Source organism: Lycium ferocissimum, chromosome 5, assembly GCF_029784015.1.
Source record: "Lycium ferocissimum isolate CSIRO_LF1 chromosome 5, AGI_CSIRO_Lferr_CH_V1, whole genome shotgun sequence".
NCBI classification, from domain to species: domain Eukaryota; kingdom Viridiplantae; phylum Streptophyta; class Magnoliopsida; order Solanales; family Solanaceae; genus Lycium; species Lycium ferocissimum.
This window is the reverse complement of record NC_081346.1, coordinates 48,271,072-48,296,505: the sequence shown is the minus strand read 5'-3', so window position 1 is coordinate 48,296,505 and position 25,434 is coordinate 48,271,072. Positions and strand designations below refer to the sequence as shown.

Sequence of the window (25,434 nt, the reverse complement as noted above, 5' to 3'; positions counted from 1 at the left end):
TCCTGAATTTGATTCAGTAGGGACATCTCGGCTTATTGTTGTTGCCAATAAGAGGCGGAGAAAAGCCTCGGACAAAGGACAGAAACCGAAGAAAAGGGCAAGGAGCGTTGTTCGGACTCTGAGGGATGAATCAGAGCCCGATTTTCTTATTCGAAGGGTCGGTGTGGCCCCCTCTGTCGCCTCTGTTCCGGAGGAGGAGACCACCATTCCTCCCTTTCCTACAACCGAGGAAGGACCTTCCGCTCCGGCACTGCACACAGGTGGGGAAGAAATTCTTTATCCGACTCCTCTAAGGTCAATTGAATATGTTGACATTTCAGGTGACGCTTCATCTGAAGAGACCCCCTGCAAAGGACTAGAAGATCCGGGCTAGCTTCGACTGCTGAAGCCGAACAAAGAGCTGAGTCGATCCCTGATACCAAGGCTCCAATGGATAACGGCCCACTGCTGGGTGGCGACCCAGCTGCAACATCCGAGGCACCTGCCTCTACCGAGATCGCTGGGGCTGCTCCAACTTCCTCTGCGCCGAGGTTGGATAACCTCGATGACATTTTCTCGGATACACCACCTGCAATCGGGGAAGCAGCCGATTTTGGACATCTCCCTATCCCTCGGGTCACTAGGGCGGCTAGCCGAGCCACCGAAACTGGTTCAAGGGAAAGCCTAGTACGTGTCTTCCCGGCCCCGAGCGTGGAATCGAGGAGGACAAGGTCGGCCACGGTTACCGTCCCCGAGGATTGCAGCTTCTTGTCCCGTCCTGTGGGAATAGCAAGCTATCTGAGGCCCCTCATTTCGGACTCAGATAAGAGAAAGATGGCTGAAGTCCCCTAGTAGAGCCTCATTAATGAGGGCATGCACGATAGTAACCGGGTAAGCTTATCATCCAATCTTTCCATAATTCAATGTGAACCTTAGCTCTAGTTTTATCCAAGTTTAACTTCTTGTTTCTTTTACAGAGTGTGGTGCTCGTCAATGAGGCCTTTATCCATGCTCAGCAAGAGGTTGACGACCTTAAAGGCCAGCTGGATGCCCAGGGTCGGGAAACGGAAAAGTTCCGGCACCTTTTGCAAGAAAAAGAAGATCAATTGAACCGGGCAGCTGCCCTCTCCAACCTTCAACCCGAGCTCGAAGCGGCGAAGGCCGAAAATCTTAGTTTGAAGGCTGAGTTGGCCGGAATGGTTGAAAAGAATCGGCTCCTGGAAGCGGATAAGGTCGGCCTTAGCCAAGACAATGCCCGTTTTTCTTCGAGGCTCGGTGAACTCGAGGCCACTATCTCCCAACTCCAAAGTGAGCTTGATTCGGTCAAGACTGATGCCGTGAAGTTGGCCGAGAGGCATAGGCTGCTTGAATCCGAGAATGCTGAGTATAAGGAGAAGTTGAGGGTATTTGAACAGAAAGCCGAGGATAGGGCCCGGATATGCGACGAGCTCAAAACCAAATTCGAGGAGACAGCCGAGGCCAATGACATTCTGAAGGCCGAGCTTGAGTCGGCTACTCAAGTTCAAAGAATTCTCGATGAAGAGAGGTCGGAATTAGTGGCTAAATTGGCCAAAGCTGAGGCCGACTTGGAGGAGTCTCTTAAGAATGTGGAGGCTGCCGAGGCTCATACCACGATTGCGGTTGCATATGAACGGTGGAAGTCCCGGAGGGCCACCCTTGAACAAGCTCAACAAGGATTTGGGGACCTCCCGGCTCTGATACTCGAAGCCAGAACAATCGAGGAGGAAGCTAAGAAAGCCCTTGACACCGAGTCTGAGGATTCTGAGAGAACGGTATCCGAGCACTTCGGCTCCAGCTGCACCGGGTAGATCAGGGCCTGCACTAGCCTTTATTTTGCTTTTGCCTTTTTGGCTTGTTTTGTTTTAGAAGTTTCGGATGTAAAAACCCTTCGTATATGGAATGTGCATTTTTCCTTCTGATTCTCTTTATTCTTTTATCGGAATGCTTGTTATGACTTTCGCCCTAATCGCTAATCCCGTTAAAGAACAATCAAAGGCTCGGAGTCATTTTTTTCGGACTGTGCCTAAAAGTTGGCTTTTCTCTTCGTCCGGTACATTTTGTCCGGGCATTTGATCGAGTGGTTTGCCCGTGGGACTTATTTATGCTCTGTGAATTCAGACGTCTCCGAATCACGTTAGGCATTTTAGGGCCGATGTTTTTCGACCGCTTACTTGTCATAGATTAGGTTCGGACACCTGAATCCCTGCCTTATCAAATTTTGATATAGCAGTCCCCATTCGAGGGTGTTAAAAGATTTTGGCTTGGTTCAATGCGACCTTGATGCCTTTGTCGAGTTTCGACTATAGTCCCCGGTGTAGGGTATTTATATAAAATGATGCCGAATTTCGGCGGTAATCACCGGTGTAGGGTGTTTAACAAGAAGACACATCCGAAATGAATTTTTAATAATCTTTATATTGCAAGTATTTGCACGTACATGATATGAAGACTTCGTCCGTTTCCTTCTGTTTTTGCCGTAGCAAATACTAAGTGGACACGATTCGTTCTGATCATTTGGTCCTTACATCGAAACCTAATACAGAAGGTCCGGTTTTGGACGAAGGTGAGAAATACAAAATTTCGAGGACTTCTCCGGGGTGGTACCTAACAGCATTCACTTGCTTTGTTGAGCTGCTTCATTTTCTATTTACCGGGGTAAGCCTCCTCGATGTGGGTATAGTAGTCCCCTAGTGTTTATCCGAGCTGCATGATCGGGTAAGCACTATCAAGTCCCCACTCGTAGGATATACCCCCGAGTTTCCGGATACTTATCCTCGTTTTTATCAAGTAACACGTTGTACTTGTTGCCTCATTAAAAACCTTGTCGGAAAACCCACTTCGGGACAAAATCGTACTAAGGAAAAGAGTGCAACACGTGTTTTCAGACCTAACTTCATCCGGTATTTGACTTCCTGCAAAAAAGGAAAGATTAACAAAAATAATCACAAGGGTAGGCGTCCATACCTTAGCAGTAGTATCTCTTCAAATGAGCCACATTCCAGTTATTGCGCAACCGTTGTCCGTCCATGGATTCCAGCTGGTACGACCCTTTACCCGTTATTCCTGTTATCTTGTACGGCCCTTCCCAGTTCGGACCCAACTTTCCGTCGTTGGGATTCTTGGTGTTCAAAGTAACTTTCCGAAGCACCAAGTCCCCAACTTGAAAATGTCGAAAATTGGTCCTCCGATTGTAGTACCTTTCCATTCTCTGTTTCTGGGCTGCAATACGGACCAACGCATTTTCGCGAAGTTCGTCCGTGAGGTCGAGTTTTATGGCCATGGCCTCCTCGTTTGACCCACCGGTGGCGTATCTGAATCGGAGGCTCGGTTCACCAACTTCTACTGGGATGAGGGCTTCGGCCCCGTAGACCAACGAGAAAGGCGTTTCTCCCGTGCTTGATTTTGATGTGGTTCTGTAAGCCCACAATACCTCCGGTAGAACTTCCCTCCAGTGATGCTTCGATGTTTCAAGTCTTTTCCTTAGATTTTGAATTATTGTTTTGTTCGTGGATTCCGCCTGTCCGTTTGCACTTGGGTGATACGGAGTTGATACAATTTTCTTGATCTTCAACCCTTCGAGGAAATTATTGACCTTGCTACCAACGAACTGAGGACCGTTATCACAAGTTATTTCGGCCGGGATGCCGAAACGACAAATAATGTGGTCCCATATGAAGTCAATAACCTCCTTTTCTCTAATCTTTTCAAAAGCCTGCGCTTCAACCCATTTGGAGAAATAGTCAGTCATAAATAAAATAAAACGGGCTTTACCTGGTGCCCATGGCAAAGGACCAACAATGTCCATCCCCCACTTCATGAAAGGCCATGGTGATATCACCGGGTGTAGCAACTCCCCGGGTTGATGGATCATCGGGGCATGCCTTTGACACCCATCACATTTTCGGACAAAATTCTTCGAGTCCTCCTCCATCCGGTTCCAGTAATAACCGGCTCTGATAATTTTTCGAACTAAGGCGTCTGCACCGGAGTGATTACCGCAGGTACCCTCGTGGACCTCTCTCATCACATAATCGGTTTCTCCGGGACCCAAACACTTAGCCAGGGGTCCGAAGAAAGACCGTCGATACAATTGACCGTCTATTAAACAGAACCGTGTTGCTTTTGTCCTTAGTGACCGTGATTCTTTTGGGTCATTCGGGAGCTTTCCATCTTGCAAGTAGTCGATGTATTTGTTGCGCCAATCCCAAGTTAGACCCATCGTGTTTATTTCAGCATGCTGGTTTTCTACCGCCGAATTCATCAACTGCACTATGGTTCCGGGGTTGATTTCCTTCCCCTCGATCGAAGAGCCCAAACTGCCCAATGCGTCGTCTTCGTTGTTCTGCTCCCTGGGCACATGTTGCACTGTCCACTCTTTAAATCGGTGTAGTATCACTTGTGTTTTCTCCAAATACCTTTGCATTCGTTCATCCTTAACCTCGAAGACGCTATTCACTTGGTTAACGACCAAGAGAGAGTCGCACTTTGCTTCGATTATTTCGGCCCCATACTCCGAGCTAATTCCAAACCTGCAATCATAGCCTTATACTCGGCTTCATTGTTAGTCAATTTAATAGTTCTAATCGACTGTCTAATGGCATCCCCGGCGGGGGTTTTAAGGACGATGCCTAGCCCGGAACCTTTTAGGTTGGAGGCTCCGTCCGTGTGTAAAGACCAAATACCCGAAGCCTTTCCCGAGGTGAGCAGAAGCTCTTTCTCAACCTCGGGGATCATAGCGGGGGTAAAATCATAAAATCGGCCAAGATTTGAGACTTAATGGTCGTCCGGGGTTTATTCGATATCATATCTGCTAATCTCTACGGCCCATTTGGTCAGTCTACCGACAATTCCGGTTTATGCATGATATTCTTTAGAGGATAAGTAGTCACTACGCATATCGGATGGCATTGAAAGTAAGGTTTGAGCTTCCTTGAAGCACTTACCAATGCCAAAGCCAACTTTTCAAGGTGGGGATAACGGGTCTCCGCATCCTCTAAAGTCCTACTCACATAATATATAGGAAATTGCGTACCTGATTCTTCTCGGACCAAAACACCACTTACACCCTACCTCGGATACGACAAGGTAGAGAAACAACTGCTCATCTGCCTTCGGTGTGTGCAGCAGAGGCGGGCTGGACAAATATCTTTTTAATTCCTGTAAGGCCCTTTGGCATTCCGGTGTCCAAACGAAGTCATTCTTCTTCCTTAATAAGGAGAAGAAATGGTGACTTTTATCCGAAGACCACGAAATGAAACGACTGCCGCTGCTATCCTTCCGGTGAGCCTCTGCACTCCTTTGACGTTATTCACCACCTCAATATCCTCGATGGCTTTGATCTTGTCCGGGTTGATTCAATCCCTCGGTTGGATACCATGAAACCCAAGAACTTGCCAGATCGGACACCGAAGGCACATTTCTTCGGGTTAAGCTTCATGTTGTATTTACGAAGTACGTCAAAGGTTTTCTACTAATGTTTTAAATGGTCATCTGTTTCCAGGGACTTGACTACCATTTCATCAATATAAACTTCCATTATTTTCCCTATCTGTTCTTCGAACATCCCATTAACTAGGCGTTGGTAAGTTGCACCGGCATTTTTTAACCCGTAGGGCATGACATTAATAAAGAAGTCCCATACCGGGTAATAAAGGATGTTTTCTCTTGATCCTCTGGGTGCATCCGGATTTGGTTATACCAGGAGTAAGCATCGAGAAAACTTAACATCTCATGCCCGGCCGTCGCATCGATCATTCTATCGATGTGAGGCATCAGAAATGAATCCTTAGAGCATGCTTTGTTTAAATCCTTATTATCAATGCACATTCTAAATTTATTACCTTTCTTCGGCACCATCACTACGTTAGCTAGTCAATCCGGGTATTTTACTTCCCGGATAGAGCCTATTTTGAAAAGCTTCGTTACCTCATCTTTTACGAAGGCATGTTTCGGCTCTGCTATGGGCCTTCTTTTCTGCTTCACTGGGGGAAATCTCCCGTCAAGGCTGAGTTTGTGAGTTGTCACTTCTGGTGGCACACCTGTCATATCTATATGGGACCATGCGAAACAATCGGCATTAGTTTGAAGAAATTTAATTAACTTGTTCCTGAGCTCCGAGGTTAACCCCGTGCCTAGGTATACCTTTTTATTCGGTAGATATAAGAACAAGATGACTTGCTCCAGCTACTCTACGGTAGGTTTGGTTGCATCCGAGTCATCCGGTAAGACGAACGATCTGGGTATGCCGAAATCATCCTCTTCATTCCTCGGGTCCGACCCCTTCTGCTCCGCTGTCGAACCCGTACCCTTTAATTTCTATTGAGAGTCCTTGCCTCCGACTGATTCATCATCCTTCAGATTCGATTTTTTGGGAAAGAGTGGCGTTTCCTCGACCGCGAACATCTCCTAGCCGGGGTCGTTCACCTCGGATGGTTTTATCCCTCCGGGTCGGGAATTTCGGTGATGTAGTGTAGATGGCACCGCCCTCATGCTATGAATCCATGGTCTTCCAAGCAAAGCATTATACTTCATATTCCCTTTGGTGACATAGAACACCGTCTGCTGAATGGTGCCGTCAATGTTGACCGGCAAAGAAATCTCCCCCTTCGTGGTTTCACTTGCCATATTGAACCCACTGAGTACTCGGGCAACCGGTACAATCTGATCGAGTAGCCTTAGCTGTTCAACCACTCTCCACCGGATGATGTTGGCCGAGCTACCTGGGTCAATCAAAATACGTTTAACTTGTGATTTAAAAATAAGAATAGAAATTACCAATGCATCATTGTGCGGTTGAATGATGCCTTCTGCATCCTCATTGCTGAAAGAGATGGAACCCTCGGGTACGTAATCCCGGCTGCGCTTCTCACGCACAATGGAAACCTTTGTTCATTTCATCACCGGTCCTCGAGGAGCGTCTGTGCCTCCGATTATCATATTGATTATATGCTGAGGTTTCACCGGTTCGGCCCGTTTGTGAGATTCCCTTTCCTTGTAGTGGCTTTTAGCTCGTTCACTCAGGAGTTCTCGAAGGTGGCCATTCTTCAGGAATCAGAGCCACCTCCTCTCTTAGTTGGCGGCAGTCCTCGCCCGTGCCTATGGGTTCCATGATATTCACACATCACGCTCGGGTCCCGTTGACCCGGGTTTTGTCACGACCCAACCCCGTAGGCCGTGACTAGTGCCCGAGTTGGGCACTCAAACCCGCACACCGAACCCGAATCACACACAGCTGGCTAATGCCGATACAAATATTAAACGCTACTTCAAACACATCTCAAACTCAAACCCATATATATATATATATATCGAAAGCCGATAAGGCTATCCGATGGCTCACTGGCCCAAAACATATAATATACAAACACACCTGTACGGTAGGCACACAACCCACATATACATCTACGGTGCCTCTAGCAAACCAACGAGAATCATATGACGGGACGGGGCCCCGCCGTACCCCCGAACACACACACATATATGCAACGAACGAGTATATACCAAGATATAGGCTCCGGATGAAAGGAGCACTCCAACACGGCAGAAACGGATCTCCTAAATCGGCGGACCGTCAACCGGTCGTTCGTACCGCGGCATGAAACGCGCCCCCCGAAGAAAGGGGGTCGCACGAAATATGTACCGAGTATGTAAAGCAGAAATACAAGAAATAACCGAATCACACTCGAAACCGAAGTACCGAAAGTAAGTACATTTCCAAATGCCAAATGTTTATTTTCAAAATAGAAAACATGCAAAAGGCACGTAAAATATGGTCGCCGCACTGTCGATGGCGCCATAACACAAGATAACACCGAAGGTTTCAAATCTCCGTACAACCCCGAACGCAACACATCACCACAACACATCATAAGCCATATCACAAAGATAACTCCATAAACGGAACCCGGCCCTATGGCGAGGTCTCGGGAACCGTAGCACAAGATAACTCCGTAATATATCATAGTGCGCACGACAAGAAACCGGCCCGGAACCGGCGAACGATATACCAACAACCGCACGAGCAGTAGGTCGTGAGTAACCATATGCATAAAATCATTATCATAGGTTCAAAAAGTAAGTAAAATAACCATACTTGGGGATCGGGAAACTCGTCATACCAAACTCTCTCAAACGTCATCGAAAAGTGCAGAAGAAGGTCGCGGGACCCACGGACGAGCGTCAACCCGAGCCGGGCCCGCCTATGGAAAACATACTCATCACACGTCATACAACCTCTCACGACGATATCGAGGCAATCCGAGCCCTTAGCCGAAAGTTATGAGCGTTCGTAGTTTCAACATCGTTTAAGAATAAAACTCTTTTGAAAACTAAGTTTTTATGCAACTTTAAAATCGATTTTTCCAACAACATCAAAAGCCAATATTTTCTCACATCAACATACGAGTACCAAAAGACAAACGCGAATCATAGACATGCTCGGATTATGAGAATGGAATTTCCTCGAGGCTAGTATCATAGCCTATGTTGAACTAAGACATGCCAAAAGAAAGAAGGGTTAGGCTTTACATACCTCGCTTGCACACAACGGTAATCCAAATCAAACTTATATCTCGAACTCTCCAAGATCTACATAACATCAATAAATACCAACGTCAACCATAAGCACTTAAAAGCTTATTTCCAACTAGCACATAATCCTACGGAAAATTGGGCACAAAGACTTCCTTTATAAATGGACCAACCCCGAGAATTCAACCTCGCCAAATTCAACAACACAACAAACCAACAATCATTCCAACAATATCCACAATTAATTCGAAACGCATTCGAACATTAAAAATCCTCCTCCACACATTCGGCAATATTCCAATTATGCTTACTACAACTACATACTTACAAACCAACATGTAATCAAACTAACGCACATTCAATTATCAATCCAAAACCATTCAAACAACAGTCAAGAACTCTTTAAATAATTCATACAATATTTCCAACAACCCAACAAACACTCCAAGTCACCCGAAATTGTCCCTTAATCCAAGAACTCATCCATAACACATTCCTTGACTTCAAATCATGATTTGCTCTAACAATCCACACTCTAACCATATCATTTCCATAAACATAAAAATTACATTAAATACACAAAACCTTCCAAAACAGCCCACAACACTTACATCACCAATTCGAATCATTAAACTTTTATTTCCAACATAGAATCCACATAACAACAACAACCAAAACTCTAAGAAAATTGATTCATTTCTTGGCACACATGAAGGGCCTTATTCGGCCAACACACAAACCTACACACTTCATGATTTTTACTCATTTCAACACACCACAATAACCAAACACACTACATAAACTTAGTTCATCACTTATAACATAGCACACACATACACGGCCAACACACATGTACACGGCCTCAACTTCAATCACCAAGTTTCCATGAATTTCATCCATAACAACATACAACAACACACATAAACCTTCCATAACTCATAAAACAAGATTAGAATTTACCTTTCTTCACAAATCCTCAACTTGTCCAAAGTTGGCCAAGGATGAAAACGAACAATCCAACGCTTGAAACAACACCTCCACGTTACTAAGCACCCTCAAATTAGTAGATTTGCTTAGGAGAAATAATTTTGGGAAGGCTTGATCTTGGTCTTGATTTTCTCTCCTTTGGCCGAATGGGTGGTTTCCTTTCTCTCCAATGTTCTTGATTTTTCTAAGGGATGGAAGTGAAGGGAAAAGATGACCTTGTCATCTTTTTATTACAACTAATGGCCAACCATGTGGCCATGGCCCACTCCAAGAGTGGCCGGCCACATGGCCTCTTTTACTTCCTCAATTTTTTTCAATAATAGGCAACTTCCACAAATTCCACCTTTGGTCCCGAACTTTCTTAAATGTTTCCATACCAATAACGTCATACACACTTAGATCGCACGACAAAATCGAAGGTCACACGTCTCGACTTCGTATCCCGAAATGGTCTTAACCCTAACTTTTCATAGTTAACCCGAATCGTCCCGTCGTTCAAAATACGGGATGTAACAGGTTTGATCTTAGTGGTCTCGGCCATCTTGCTTCTGCGATATGGCCAATAGCTGAGACGAGGTCCAAAGTGTTGACATTGAAGTTGTACTCTGATATCCTTGGTAAGTCTTTGTTGCTAGCCGAGATTTCGGCAACACTCCTAAATGAGAGGCCTCAACATCGTTTGTCGGGTGTTCGGCCCGTTTATCGCCCCTACTCGAAAAGTGACTGGGACCAATCCTTGATTTTTCCTACCTGAAGCTTGGCTTTTCCGAATGAGAGTATGGCCGATACCTTTCCCTCGATGGTCTTGACTCCGACTCGTAATTTTTCCTCGATCTCTTAGAGCTTTTGCTCATATTTATGGGCCCCGGGGGAAGTTCGAGTTGGTCATCCTCTACCTGAATCTTTGATTCGTATCTGTTATGGACATCTGCCCAGGTCACAACCTCGTATTCCAACAAGTTTTCTTTTAGTTTGAACGAGGCAGTCGAGCTCCGAGGATTAAGCCGTTTGGTAAAAGCTTGTGCAGCCCATTCCTCCGGAACCGGAGGGAGCTCCATTTGTTCCCTTTGGAACTGATTGACAAATTCACGTAACAACTCATCATCCCTTTGGGCTATACGGAAAGTATCTACCTTCCGGGCCTGCACCTTTTTAGCTCCAGTATGGGCTTTTATGAACGCATTCGCGAGCATCTCGAAAGAAGTGATTGAATGCTCGGGCAGATGGTCGTACCAGATCAATGCTCCCTTCGATAGAGTTTTCCCAAACCTTTTCAACAACACGGACTCAATTTCATCCTCTTCGACGTCATTGCCTTTTATGGCACAGGTGTATGAAGTCACGTGCTCCTGTGGGTCCGTTGTGCCGTCATATTTTTGGATATCCGATATTTTAAACCTCTTCAGGATCAACTTAGGAGCCGCACTTTGAGGAAAAGGCCTTTGAATATCTCTTCGAATCCGCCCCTTTTAGAATAGGCAAAGCCCCCGAAATTTGATCCACCCGAGAGTTATACATTTCCACCCTCTTCTCTGTTGAATCTACCCGCTTTGCCAAGGTCTCGAGCATCTTCAGAACTTTGGTGGATGAACCGGCTCCCGATCCATTTCTTTCGACTCTTCGTGTTTCATCCCTCCTCGGTTCGGTGACCCTTTTTGACTTCTCCGGACCACTTATCATTTTTGGTGCGGTAGAGCTATTGCGATTCCCTCGCTCGGCTATAGCGATCAACATTTCTGCAACATTTCAAAATTAAATGTAAGTTAATCTCGTCGGACGCATCGGGTACTTTCCGGCCTTGAGCCCGAGATGAAGTAATTGAGTTGTGAGTATTCAAGGGATCATTGGCTGGTAAGGTGGCGTTCTCCTGGTTCACAGTGTTCTGCCGGTTGAGGCCTTCCCTCGAATCAACAAAGTTTGGGTCGACCGGATCTGCTGGTAGGCCTCGTAACCCACTGTTCTCGTTTTCGACCACAATCTCATTGTTGTTGACATGACCAGACTGTCCGCTGCTTGCTATTTGTCCGTTTTTTGGTAGAAATTAGTGGACGATCCCTTGGTCAAATGGGTAAAAAGAGGTAGAGGCTAAGATTAAAAAACCACTATTATCCTAGCCCCACGGTGGGCGCCAAACTGTTTACCCCGAATTTAGGTAATCAATTGAATTTATAGGTGAGGTATAGGATATGTGGACAAACTTTAATCTATTTTGGGTTGATGTGGAATATGTATGAACTCGCATGCGATAATATGTATCTATGAGTATATGTGGTAATGCCTTGAAATAATATGTAGATATTGATGATTAAATTAACTAATGTTGAATGAATAAGCAAGATCAAAATGCCACTGATTCGGACCAAAAGAGAGAGAGAGAGAGAGAGCTTCAATAAATATTTTCTATTACAATGTTCTAGATCTCAAAGAGCTAACCCCTAAAAGTAGGAAAATGTCCACTATTTATAGTTTTGCCTCATGGGCCTTAAATACAACACAAATCCTTTTTAGAATAAAGAAACCCTAAAAGGATAAAGTTGGACTGTACGGTCTGACACCCGTACGGTTGTCAGTACAAAATGGCAGAACGGTTTTGACGCGTGGCGGTTCTGCAACAGATTAATCGGACCAAGCCACGATCAATTCGAACATGGAGAAAACCGGACTAACGGCCATGAGAACTTGACTTGGAGAAACTGGACTAACGGCAACGCCAAGTTTGGTCCGGAGGACTGACAGGCGGTTACTTATCTTTCTCGGATCGGCCACACGTGGTGCAATCCCCGTTCGAAGAAAAGGAGTCATACTTGTGCTCATCTGGTCTTACCCTCGGCCACAGTGTCACCGATCATGCATATATCCGGTTTTTACCGTATACAGTTCCATAACTAAGTTCATAACCCATAACTAAGTTCTGTCACTTCTAAGTGACTATGGAAAATAGGTACTGCTAGCTGCTCATCACTTTAAGATATTTTCATTAAAAAAAACCTTCATTCTTATATACTCTAGTTCTTAGTTTTCTACGTACTTTTCTCGGAGCTATATATAGCTAGATTGTCTATGATCACGGTTGATTCCATAATTGCTTAATGAATTTCAAAAACTAACACCATTGCTACCATATTTTTAGAAATAGTTTAGCACTATTATATGGTTAATTAATTTTCATATCAGTATGGTCTAGTAAATACTTTTTATAAAATAATTAGATAAAAATAGTTTTATGAGATCTTTATTTCCTTTTGACTACAGAAAAAAGTATGTTATCCGATGTATGATACACACGACTAGAGCTGGAGAATAATACTAAAATGAGAAATATCTTTTACAGAAATAGCAAAAGCACCTAACTTATGTTCTATCAAGCACTGACGACGTTATTGTACCCACAAAAAAAAAAAAGAAAAGGGTAAAGTAATGTGGTTTTACGAGTAATTAATTGAATCAACAAATATAAATTTCTTAATCATACTTTATGGACATTGGAAGATTGCCAGATTGGTTGGCCCCCACTATGTAAAGGAGGATCGTGCAAAATTAATTTAATTGATCAAATTCAAAATAAAATTCATGACTAAATGGTATTAGGAAGATATAATGGTCAAAAATACCTGAAATATCATATTTTTTGCGAGTCTTTTACCTGAACTATTAAGTGTTTGTGTTTCCTACGTGAACTATGGCCAACTATTTATATATCAAAACACACCTCGACTAGTATCTGATGGTGTGTGGTGAACTCTTTTTTTTGTTGTTGTTTAAAAGTGGTGCCAAATGACACTCCATGCGAATAATTAAAGGAATCAATTGAAAAATTAAAACAATAAATCAGAGATAATGGTTGAAAACACACATGAAATATCACATTTTTTGCTAGTTTCTCACATGAACTATCAGGTGTTTGCATTTTCTACCTGAACTATCACTAACTATTTATCAAAACACACTACGATATTAAAGTCAGCTGCCATGTGGATGAATTTTTTTGGGCAAATGAATCTGTCACGTTCGTTTTGGTGATTGTATTCAAATACTTGGTCTAGTCAACTTCGACGTGCGATTTGATAAATAGTTGGTGATAGTTTTGGTAGAAAACACAAACACCGAATAGTTCATATGGAAAACTCGCAAAAAAGTGATACTTCAGGTGTGTTTTTCACGACCATTATCTCTGTTAGGAATAATAATTAAGAAGCCATTAGAGAACACTTAATATTCAGGTGTGTTTTTCACGACCATTATCTCTGTTAGGAATAATAATTAAGAAGCCATTAGAGAACACTTAATATTCTTGTTAGCAGTAAATTAAAACTTGTTAGAATTGTCTAGGTTAAGGATACTTGCCTGATGATTGCTAGTAGTGGGGTTAGGGGAGACAACAGGCGCATTAGGAGGCATTTATTTTCTAAAAGTAATTATAATTAATTAATTACTAAAACCTTTTGGACGACGCCTATGATAATTTTTTTAACTCAAAGATTCCTTCAAAAACTCAAACAAGATTCGAATTAGTTTTATAGTATAGTTTTTATTTTCATCAATTTATGTTTTGTCGAGACTAAAACTCAGTGATTTGCTCGTTATAATTATTCTTCTTTTGAATTAATAACTTTATCAAGATCTCGTCATGCTTTTAAGGAAAATACATTTTTAATAAATCACTTTAGCCCAGAAAGAGGACAAAAGTAGTTTGTCGGAAAGAGTTTGAATCACTTCATGGAGTGTGCTTCGTTAATTAATTGTTAATAATCTGATAATCATTCATATTAAGAATGGATCTAAGTTATATACACTGATAATATAATGAACATTTTATATCATCAGTGTAATTAAATTTATCTTAACATTTTACTTACCATTTAATTTACTTTACCAGTCAATGCTATTAAATAAAGTTTCTTGTAATTATCAGTTAAGTGACACTATGAGTAATATTTTTTATCCTGTCAGTACATATATAGAACTTCACTATATTAAAATGTTAACTAAAACTGCATTGAGAAGCCATCCGATGAGTTGCAGAGGCAACAGCTGCCCATAAAAAAAGTGATGCTATAGTACCAATTTTATTACAAGACAAACAGTAAGTTATCTATTATTGATACTATGTTATATTTGTTGTTAAGTAAGGTCCCCCCAAATAAGAAAGGAATTGACGAATGTGATATGTACGATTTTTTCTTTGGGCACATGTGAAGAAACTCTAATTGGTTTGCAGCAGCATCTTTGCACCATGTATGTAACATGCCCAACTCTCAACTGATCAATGTGATTTTCCAAGTAATTTTTATGATGTTCTGACCAAGTCATCTGATGATCTTTTGGTAATCTAAACTTCATTTATGTACTTGTTTTTGGCAGTGAACATGCACTCCTCGTCCTTTGGAGCATTTAAGTGGGCACATAACGTTATTACATTGCATATATATCTTTGGTCAATTTTAATTTGTTTGTCTTAGTTTGATTCGGCACAGAGTTTAAGAAAATAAGAAATATTTTAAATATTGTGGTCTTAAAATAAAGATGTGTATAATGTATTAAAATATCATTTGTATCTTGCGCTCTTAAATACGTCATGGATGATGTTGGGTGTAGAGAGCTAATAAATATGAAAAATAACGTTCTTTTTTAAACAGGCTAAAAAAATAAATAAAACAAATAAATTAAATGGAGGAAGTAATATGCAATTGAAGGGAACCCTTGTAGTAAACGTATTTAATTAAAATTATCTTCGAGTGACTTATGGGTTGCCGACATTACCCTCACTGCAGTTCAGAGGCGAATCTAGAATGTCTAGAACATGGGTGCACTAAAAAGGAGAAAAAAATGTATTAAGTGAGAATTGATCCTTGTTCCGCTGGTAATATATGTAAGCTTTTAACCAAGTGCACCACTAAGCCTTTTTTCCTCTCCCCCTTAATTAAGAACATTCGTCCTCGAATGTAGGGGTATACATGAGGGAACTAACTCTTATAGACTTTTCTGAGAATTTCGACAGAGTCGCCTCTGTAATACTAACTATCCCAAACCTGCACGCAGCCCACGAAAACACACTCTATATGGCCCACATATTAGATCAATTTTAGAAAATATGTACATAAAATATCTAATTTGCGGAAAGACCATGGGTTCACGTGCCCCAAAATGTATACCTAAATTCGCCCTTGCATCCGGCCCTTCCTCAAACCCTGCATGAATGCGAAATATTTCGTGTACCGAATTACTATTGCAATAAATACCCTTAAAGAAGTTTGAAAAAGGAATTCACTAATGCATATATGGTGGAACCACTTTCTATTTGTAGCCACCATATATGATAATTAGTATCTAAAGCAATTGCATATTTAGTTTGTGACGAATTAATTGATCGATAAGATTAAACCCCTCATTCATTCAATGTAATTTTATATTTAAATAGACAGTCTGTGTATACTAGCTATACTTCGAATAACTAAAAGGCAAATGGTGCAACACCTGCTGCCTATATAAAAGCTTCTACATTCAGCACCCACTGCTTATATATAACTAAAGTTATTTGCAGAAGGAATTTAGAATTTTAAATTAGTGAACCTAGAGTATTACGTAGTATATATACTACCACCTCTATAAGTAGTTAAGACTTAGTCAATGAACATAAGTTTTCAAAATTATATTTAAGTTTGAATCGAAGACAGTTAGTAAGGCCAAAATGTTTTACGTTAAACTCACTGAATTTTGAACAATCCAAATGATTTTCCTGCATTTCAAGGATCCCACAAATTATGCCAATTATTAATACATATCTGTACTTAAACTTAAAAGTGAAGCAACTTAAGTAAAACAGCTGGTCCTTGCAATGCAAGCTAAAAGTGTAGTGCCTAACCTTTGACTAAACTACTAACAGAAAAAACATAAGCCATAGTATTATAATACAGAGTTGAATATATATAAACATTTAGTACTTGGTAATGACGATGTAGATCATTGTTCAGAATTACATTTAATTACTGACAGATCTGTTTGCCAATTGCATGCTAATGTGAACATCCGATGGTGATCATGATTAATCTTCTCTAATAGATTCTGAACCAAAATAAAGTTATATTAACATGAAGATTCAAGGGGCCAACAATTTAGTGTTCTACTAAGTTATAGTAGTAAAATAATCACTTCTAAAAGAAACATGGTACGTAACAGGGCATATATAGGTGTGTTTGCTCTAGAGGAAAATGTTTTTTACTTTTTATACTTGGTTGGTGAAAAATTTGAAAAATATTTTCTCTAAGACAACAAATTTCTTAAAATAAGAAAAATGACTTCTTTAGTGGAAGTAGAGAAAGCAAATTCCATCCCTGCCCCCATAGCCTTCATTCCCACCACCTCCACACCCCTACTTCCCCCCCCCCCCCCCCCACCCACCCCCAAAAAACCCACTTTTTTTTAGCAAAATATTTTCCGCAGAAAACATTTTCCTTCGTACCAAACACATCCACAGTATAATCTATAGAACAGAGAATGTACTGATAGAGCTTTAATTCCTGGAATTAATCACATTTCTCCAGCTGAGATGGATCCCTTTGTACGTTTTGAACAGCTAAGCTATGACTTGTGGAGCAGTAACTCAAGTCTTAACCTATGAAGCAATCCAAGAGCCACTGAAAAAGAAAAAGAAAAAGAAAAAAAATACAGAGAGAGAGAAATGAAAAGAATTAATTTAACAATTCTTAATGTTAGTATTACTATTATTAATTTGTAGTATTAATTTAGGGAAAAGAACATTGAGAATGCCTACCTTTTGACGAGGCAAAAAGAGTTACAAACTTGCAAATGGCTAAGTTCAATCTTGTTGATTCTTTCCTGATATTCTGCCAGGGACCAATGCGGTTGCGATCATGATGCTGGCTAGCTTGCCTCCTTGTTATCTAATTAGACTATGAGGGTGTGTTCGGCATTAAGGAAAATATTCCAGCAAAAATATTTTCTTGAAAAATAAGTGATTTTAGTACTTATTTTTAATGTGTTTGTACGTAAACAAGAATTATTATCCCAAAAATATTTGCGCATAATCTTGACAAACTCTATGAGAGTTGGAGGTAGCAGTAGGAGTGTGGAGGTGGGAATAGGGGCTATGGGGGTGGGATGGGAGGTAAAATGTGTTTAAGAGTAGGGGGGAGACAATGAATGTGGGATGCCACTTATGAAACTTTGTTTTTTTTAAACACATTGGGAAAGTCATTTTTCTTATTTTCATAAAAAAAATTTGACCAACCAAACATGAGAAAATTGAATGCCAAACACACCCTTAATTACAAATGTTTTAGAAAAATGTTATTGCTAATTCATGGGGCAATACATGTTTGTTAGGTTCGGGCTACTCCTATGCACTCTAAGAATCATATTCTTAGAGCAACTATGCAACATGCAGCAGAAATATAAATCAACACAAGTATTTTCACGTAGAAAAATCCCTGCTTGAGGGAGGCAAAAACCACTATAGGACTTTTCTCAATCTTCACTAAACACGAGCACTTTAAAGGTTTACAAACTTCTTTGTAACACCTAAAGGAACTATCCCTTAACAGTCCCGACTCTACCAACTTATACAATATATGTCTAAGACGACCTAGTCAAGAGATCCCTTACAACTCGATAACCAACGAAACACCGTACATAATACTTGCAAAGGTAAATAGATAGAATCACAATAGAACCTAACTATTACAACTAAATAACTTAAAGATGAATCTTGACATGCTCCGGTTCTTTGTCGATATGAAGTTGGCTCTTAAGGTGATGACTACGCTCACTCTAGCCTCTCATTGGAATAATTGTTGTTGTGGTTAAGCTCTAAAGCTTGTTCGTGTTGTGTATATATGATAGTTCCCGCCCTTGAATGTTGAATCCAACTAAGTTTTGATTTCATTAATTGTACCTGAAAACCAAACCTTATTTGACTTGGATATTCATTCTTTCCTTCTATGTGCGTCAACTATGTTTTCCTACTTCAATGCCACTTCTCGGTTGATCATCTTATGATAATATTTCCATAACTTGAAATCTAACCTTTATAGAAAAGCAATCAATCAATATTTTGTTTCTCCTAGTTGGCATGCAATAACTTTTCAGTCTCCAGTGTTGCGTGATAGTAAGGATTGTTGACATCTAATTTTGGCTCGCCGTGCTTAAAATTAACATTTCGGGGAGCCTTGATCGTTAAAAGAGCACGAAGTACACTTTTTACACATTTTTTACATTTTTGATGATTTATTGATAATTGTCCTCATTTTAGGAGTTTTATCAATTTATTGTCATTTTTCAAGAATCATTATTTTCGCACATGTACCCGAATACTACCATTTTTTGTGCAATTAATAATTGTTTCTTAATTTTATAGCAGTACATTTTTATACCTTATACATTAATATTTATATTTTATACTTACATTATTATTTATACATGTATTATTTAACTATATTTTACAGTCCGTCAGTGTAGAGAAAATCGAAGCAGTTAATTTTAAACGCGGAGAATTTTTTTTTCGATCAAGTCGAGGTCTCGTCACCTTTTAAAAAGTTGACATTTGAAGTGATGGATTGGGTTCTTCATCTACTGGTTAATATATGTTTTACACATGGGTTAAAAGGGGTAAAGGGGACAAGAGGGGGAAGACCATTATTCTTTGGACCATAAGATGGATCATTTTGTTTTATAAAAGAAGTTGAGGGGTTCAATTTTATTTACACAATCTTCCACACACAAGACACACAAGCATTTTCAGATTTTTATGCTAAACAAAAGCCATAGCTATCATTTTCTTCTCAAAACTCCTTTTCAGCCGCCGCCACCTCGTCACTGCCGGAGCTCCGATCACCGGGCTCCGACGAACCATCGCAACACCACCACGAACTCCATTCCGCTTACCTTGCTGCCCCACCACTTCATCTTTCCTTCTCTCCATCAACACCACAAACCAAACGACACCCCAAACAGCCCCCATTTTTTCTTCACTGCTCCGATGAACCGGAGCAGCCAACCACGACCCCTACAACAGTCACGCTTCTTCTCCCCCTTCGTTCTCCTCCCTCCATTGCTCCGGCGAGGAGCTTCTAGCTCCGGTGAATCGGAACAGCCAGCAACCAAACGACACCACCACCAGTCGCTGCTACCTCCCTTCCTCCTCTAACGATTTTTGTGTGTGTGCGTGTGCTTTTTTTTTTTTTTTTTTTTTCTTTCAGTTCAGATATGGACGGAGTTGTTGTCTTTCCGTAGGATGGGTGTTTTCCGACGTCTACCATGGCACATCTTCAATATTCCTATCTTATTTTCGTTTCAAATGCCCATTGTGCTTGTCTCTTTTTGCGTGGCCATTGATGTTTATTTTGTGGTTGTTTTCATATCTTGTTGTTGTGGTTGTTTTGGTTTATGATTTTGGCCGGAGAAGATATTTGTCTCCCTTTGCCCTCTATTGTTTATCGCCTCTTTGCCTTGCCGGAGTTTCGCCGGAGATTGTTCTCTAATAACCATGGCTTTTTGTTTTTGCCTACTTACGCTACCTTTGCGATGTTACATTAAACCATTTCTATGTTCATAATTTTCTTTTAAAAATTTTTAGTTGCCTTAGCTTGTTTCGGAGAATCTCTAGCGTTGTCTTTGCACTTGTCCAGGCATATTCTCCATGAGTTCGTTGTTTTATTTAGTTATTCTTGTTGTTGTAATCTAGCTAGCTAATCTTGCTTTGGTTTTGTACTACATTCATCAACGTTCTGTTGCATTCGGCATTGATTTTACATTTCTTTTACTAAATATATGTTGGTTTTGTGCCCGCAAAATACTTTTGGCGGCCAATGACACTTTTACCCTTTTTACCATTTATTTAAACTCATTTGGGCTAATCTTTTAAACCCAAATGGCCGATGAAGAAATTTCCGTCAATTTCCAAGGCCTCCAATGTACAAAAGACGGGTTTTTTATTTTAAGTTTATTCATTATTTCTTTAATTCATTCAATAGTTATTTATTCTCTTACTAACACTTTTACTAAGTGCTTATACAAGTACCCGGAGATACATCCCGAAGACGACACTCGGAAGGAACCCGAAGACTTCATTGAATCACTGTTTGTATTTGCTTTCCACGTTCTTTAAACTTGTACATAACATAAACTCGTACTATAGTGGAAATATTATTTTTTGAATGTCCGTCGGAGATATTTATTTACTTGTCATCTTGCATGCTTAATTTAAAGCTTGTCGTTCCCTTTAGGCAAGACTTAGGCCGTCAATACTTTCATAAATAGATGTGGCGGTATTATCAGGAGTAAGGTATGAATCTCCTATTATTAATGTTTATTTTGGTTTAGTTACGGAGATAAAACTGTCAAATAGCCGTATAATAGTTTTGTTGGTAGAAATATGGGATAAACCCCATATGGGATGTTTATGGAGTATTTTGGTGTGAGAATATTATGATTAGTGTTGGTATTGATGTTGTTGTTGTTGGTTGCTGAATTACTATTTTGGGCTAGGCATATAAACAGGGGAGATGCTGCCGAAATTTCGACAGATTCTAGAAAGATTATTTGAAGGACTAAGACAAGCACTGAGTAGTTAAAGTTAAGGCGACCAAGAAGGTATGTTAAGGCTAAACCCTTTCTTTCTAAAGGCATGATTCTTTTGTTATAAACCTTTGTGCCATATCCATAATATCCTTGCTTCCACAAATGCTAGAAGCCTATGAATCTCATGATCCTTATGATATTATTGAGCTTATTCATGATCTTGAGAGTATTCTTTGTGATTGATCTCGCCTCATAATTCTTGTTCTTTCTAGGTGAGATATAGCGATGGCGATTCTATTTCTAATGCTATCTAAGTTCATGATTCTCGAGACTCCCATGACATCGTCGACTTCACCTTAAGACAGTTGATCTTCTAAGGAAGGATATAGTGATGATGATAATGGTAATGATGATGTTGATTTTATTTATGTATTTTTATGTATATGTATGTCAGTATGTATGTATGCATTGCATCCCACTGATCAGTTGGGGATAATACCGAGTCCCGAAAGGGCCGGGTAAGATGATACCGAGCCTACATGGCCGGGTAAGATAACACCATGTAAGATGCTATATGTATATAAATATATGTATCTATATATATTACCGCGCCTTAACGATCAGATGAGATATTATATATGTATGGATATGTGTGGAAAAATTCTTAAAAAGCTAAGCATGCATGACATTTGCCTTAAAAGGGCATTCAAAGGCACAAGTTGATCTTGTTTATATTACTTTATCCCCATACGTTCATTATATCAATTTTCCATGTTCGGTATTTCTTAATATGTTACTATTCATGCCTTACATACTCAGTACATTGTTCGTGCGCGTCCCTTCTTGTGGACGCTGCGTTCATGCCCGCGAGTGTAGATAACGAGACAAGGATCTTCCATAGTAAAAATTGCCTTCGGTACCGGTTCGATTGGTGAGCTCCATCTCTTCACGGAGCAACGCCGAGCTTATATATATATATATATATATATATATATATATATATATATATATATATATATATATATATGTATGTATGATTTTGTTCAGGGTATGTCGGGGGCCCTGTCCCAACTTGTATACTTCAGTCATGTTCATAGAGGCTTTGCAGACAGTTCCTGTGTACAGCTTAGTCATAGTGTGACGATAGTAATGTTGGCATCATGGGTCCAATGTACATATACGTATGCATGATATTATGTTCGCATTTAGCCTCTCGATCCTATTGTTTCCATTTGAGACACGAAGGATGTAAGTTATAAGTTGGTTCGCTCGGTTTCCGTAAGGTGCCGTGTGCCAATCACGCCCTACCAAGGGTGGGGTGTGATACTAGGAGAGGAAATCACAACTACTAAACACGTAAGAACGCTGCATGGTGTTTGTCGGATTCTTGGGACAGCAAGGTAAATGCTATTTCTGAAGCCCAAGACCTCACCAAGCTTACCGTCGATGAACTCATTGGAAACCTTAAAACCTATGATATGAATATGACCTTGAAGAAGGATGAGAAGCATGAAGTAAAAAGAGAAAAGAGTCTTAATATCAAAGCTGCCAGAGAAGACTCAAGTGATGATGAATCTGAGCTGGCATATCTCACACGAAGATTTATTAAACTGATTCGAAAAAGTGGTGGAATTTCGAAGGCAGGAAGCTCCAGCAGAAATGACTATCTCTGCCATAGGTGTGGTAGACCTAGTCACTTCGCCAAAGACTGTTCTCTGAGTAAACAGGATAGTTATGACAGAACTGCAAGGAGAAACCAGCTTCCTGACAAAAGGTTCAGAAGAAAGGCAGTTGCTGATGAAATAGTAAAGCAGGCTCTTGCCGCATCAAGGGACTCATCCTGTGAGTCTGAAGATGATGACGCTAGAGGGCATACATCCATGGTGGTCATTGAAGATGAAGCCTCCAAGTATGAGTCTATCTTTGCACTCATGTCAAAGTCAGATTCAGACGATAGTGACGAGAGTGATGAAGTGGAAGAGGTAAATTTCTTGGAGGTAAAGAAAAACCTGAAAACCTACTCTCTAAATAAACTTATGTCACTGTCAGGTGTGTTAATTGATGCCTACCATGCCCTGATTGCTGAAAAGGATACACTAACTCTTAAAATCAGTAATTCCAAACTTGAAAGAGATAATCTGTTGGTGTCGATTGGAGAGATGAGAGAGCAGGTTGATTAGACCAATCAACTAAATATTTTCTTGGAAAGTCAAATAAAAGGGGATACATGAGCGTCTCTTAATGGGAAGGGTGAAGCCAGTAAAATTTACTTGGAACTTGAAGATGAGATCAAAAAGGAAAAACTAAGTCTTACTACTAAAGTCGAGAAGAGCAAGCAATTGAAGGAAGACTTGAACAGAATTAAGTTTGATATTAATAAAACTCTCAATTGGACCTGGTCCTCTGACGTAATTACCTCCATGTACAATAGTAAAGGAAGCGGTAGGGAAGGGATTGGTTATAAGAAGACACCCTACAATCCTCATAGCAAGTATGTCTCCACCACTGAAAATTAGTTGTGCACTCATTGCGGGCAAGCAGGTCACTAGAAGGAGTATTGCAAAGCAAGAATTGATTCTTTTCAGAGGAACACAGGCTTCATCAAAAGGAAAGTAAGTTTGGGCACGAAAGGAATTGGTTCTCAAAAGAAAGGACCTCAGAAGAACAAAGGGAATGTGCTTCCTATTTGGGCGAAAAGGAACTTGATCCATCCCTTCTATAACTATAAAGGGCCCAAGCTGGTTTGGGTTCCCAAATCCAAAAAATGACATCATCTGCAGGTTGAGGAGAGATAAAATGAAAGTGGATGTGACAGAAAAAAGGGTGTGCTCATGGGATGTGCATGACAACATATGAACAAAGTACAGAACTGCTGCTTAGCACTGTCAAAACTATCCAGAGACCCAGTCTCTTTGTGACTCAGGTTAGTAGTTCTTTAAGCACCTTCATATGTTCTGAACTATTTAAGTGCCAAGTCGGTCAAGCGTCTTCTAATTCATATTTCAAACCTTAAGTCTTCCAATCGATGTTTCACTTCTGACCCAATCTGTCTTGTCTCTCACACCTGTCCTAAAATATCATCTTGGACACCTTAAATGCATCTCTCATTTCTTTCTCTCTTCACTTACCAAAATCGTCAGACCGTCGAACTTTTCATTCTCTTTTCTGTCCTATACAAGGTCATCTGATCCAACTCCTATCTCATCACTCTTACCAAGTACAAATATCTTAAAACCCTCCTTCAAGACAAATCAAAATGAACTTCCAACCTTCATCCTCGGAGCACTCAATCTCCTCTAACCAAAGTATACCCTTGAATCTTGAGAAAACTGGTGCAGATATACACCTGATATCGTCAGACTCCTCTTCAAAGGAATCGAACGAAACAAAGGGAGAGGTTGAAATGGGAAGAGATAATATCGACAATTTTGAAGGACAACAAGTCAAAAATCTTAGCAGGAAAGAAAAGGCTATAGATGTCATACCCGTCTCTCACCCTGAGAAGAAAACTTGGTGTCCCATCTGTGCTAAAGCACATGGTGCCTCAAAAGAAAACTCAGCAAAAAATGTTGACTTTGATGGTGATATTATACTTTGTTCAGTGCGCAGTCAGATCTTTGGGGGTATGAAGGAAAACAAGAAAAGGAAATCAAAAGGGATAGGGGGAGAAGAAAGTGATACTTAATTTGCTTCATAAAAGAAACGGAGGACAACTGCCATTGAGAGACATGAAATTGAACTGAGAAAGGAACATCTCCAAAAACAGAAAATTCTCTTTAGGGTGATGATTGATGTAAATCTGGAAGAGGAGACTGGGATGAAAGAACTATAGGAGATGGTGGAATTTCAAAAGTGGACTCATCTTCTTACTCCACCGGCTCCTTGTGTGTATGAAGCTGAAGTGATGGAACTATATACAAATCTACTTCATCTTGATGATAGGGCTCTGGCCCTAACAGTGAATGTGACAAACTTTATGTTGGCTGAAGCTGTACTAGCTGAAATTTTGGGAGTATCAACCAAAGGGCTGATGGATGTGACTGTAAGGGCTTCCATCTCCTTCAAAAATTTGATTGTTAAGAAAGGCAGGTCAGTTCGTTTAGGAAAGCTCCTCAAAAAAGATCTCGAGCCCACTTGTCAACTGGTTTTTGAGTTTGTGAACAAGGTGCTCATACCAAGAAGTGGACGGGATGGCAGTGTCACTTTAGAACATATGGTACTGATGGAAGCTTTGTCAACTCTTGAATCGATCAATCTACCAGCAATCATGATTAATCACATGATCAATGCAGTGAGCACTTGTGAAAATGATCCTGGTCTTCCTTATGGCTTTCTCCTGACAAAGGTCCATGGGCATTTTAATGTGACAGCTGATAAAGCCAC

At 40.6% G+C, this 25,434-nt stretch overlaps 1 protein-coding gene across 1 annotated transcript; it reads left to right on the top strand.

The window, feature by feature from the left end:
• The first annotated feature begins 429 nt into the window (after nucleotides 1-429).
• LOC132057789 (uncharacterized) lies at nucleotides 430-23,231 on the top strand. Its single transcript, XM_059450392.1, has 4 exons — nucleotides 430-666; nucleotides 957-1,772; nucleotides 1,867-1,877; nucleotides 22,448-23,231. The coding sequence occupies exons 1-4, from the start codon at nucleotides 430-432 to the stop codon at nucleotides 23,229-23,231; spliced, it is 1,848 nt and encodes a 615-aa protein (XP_059306375.1).
• The last annotated feature ends 2,203 nt before the right edge of the window (nucleotides 23,232-25,434 follow it).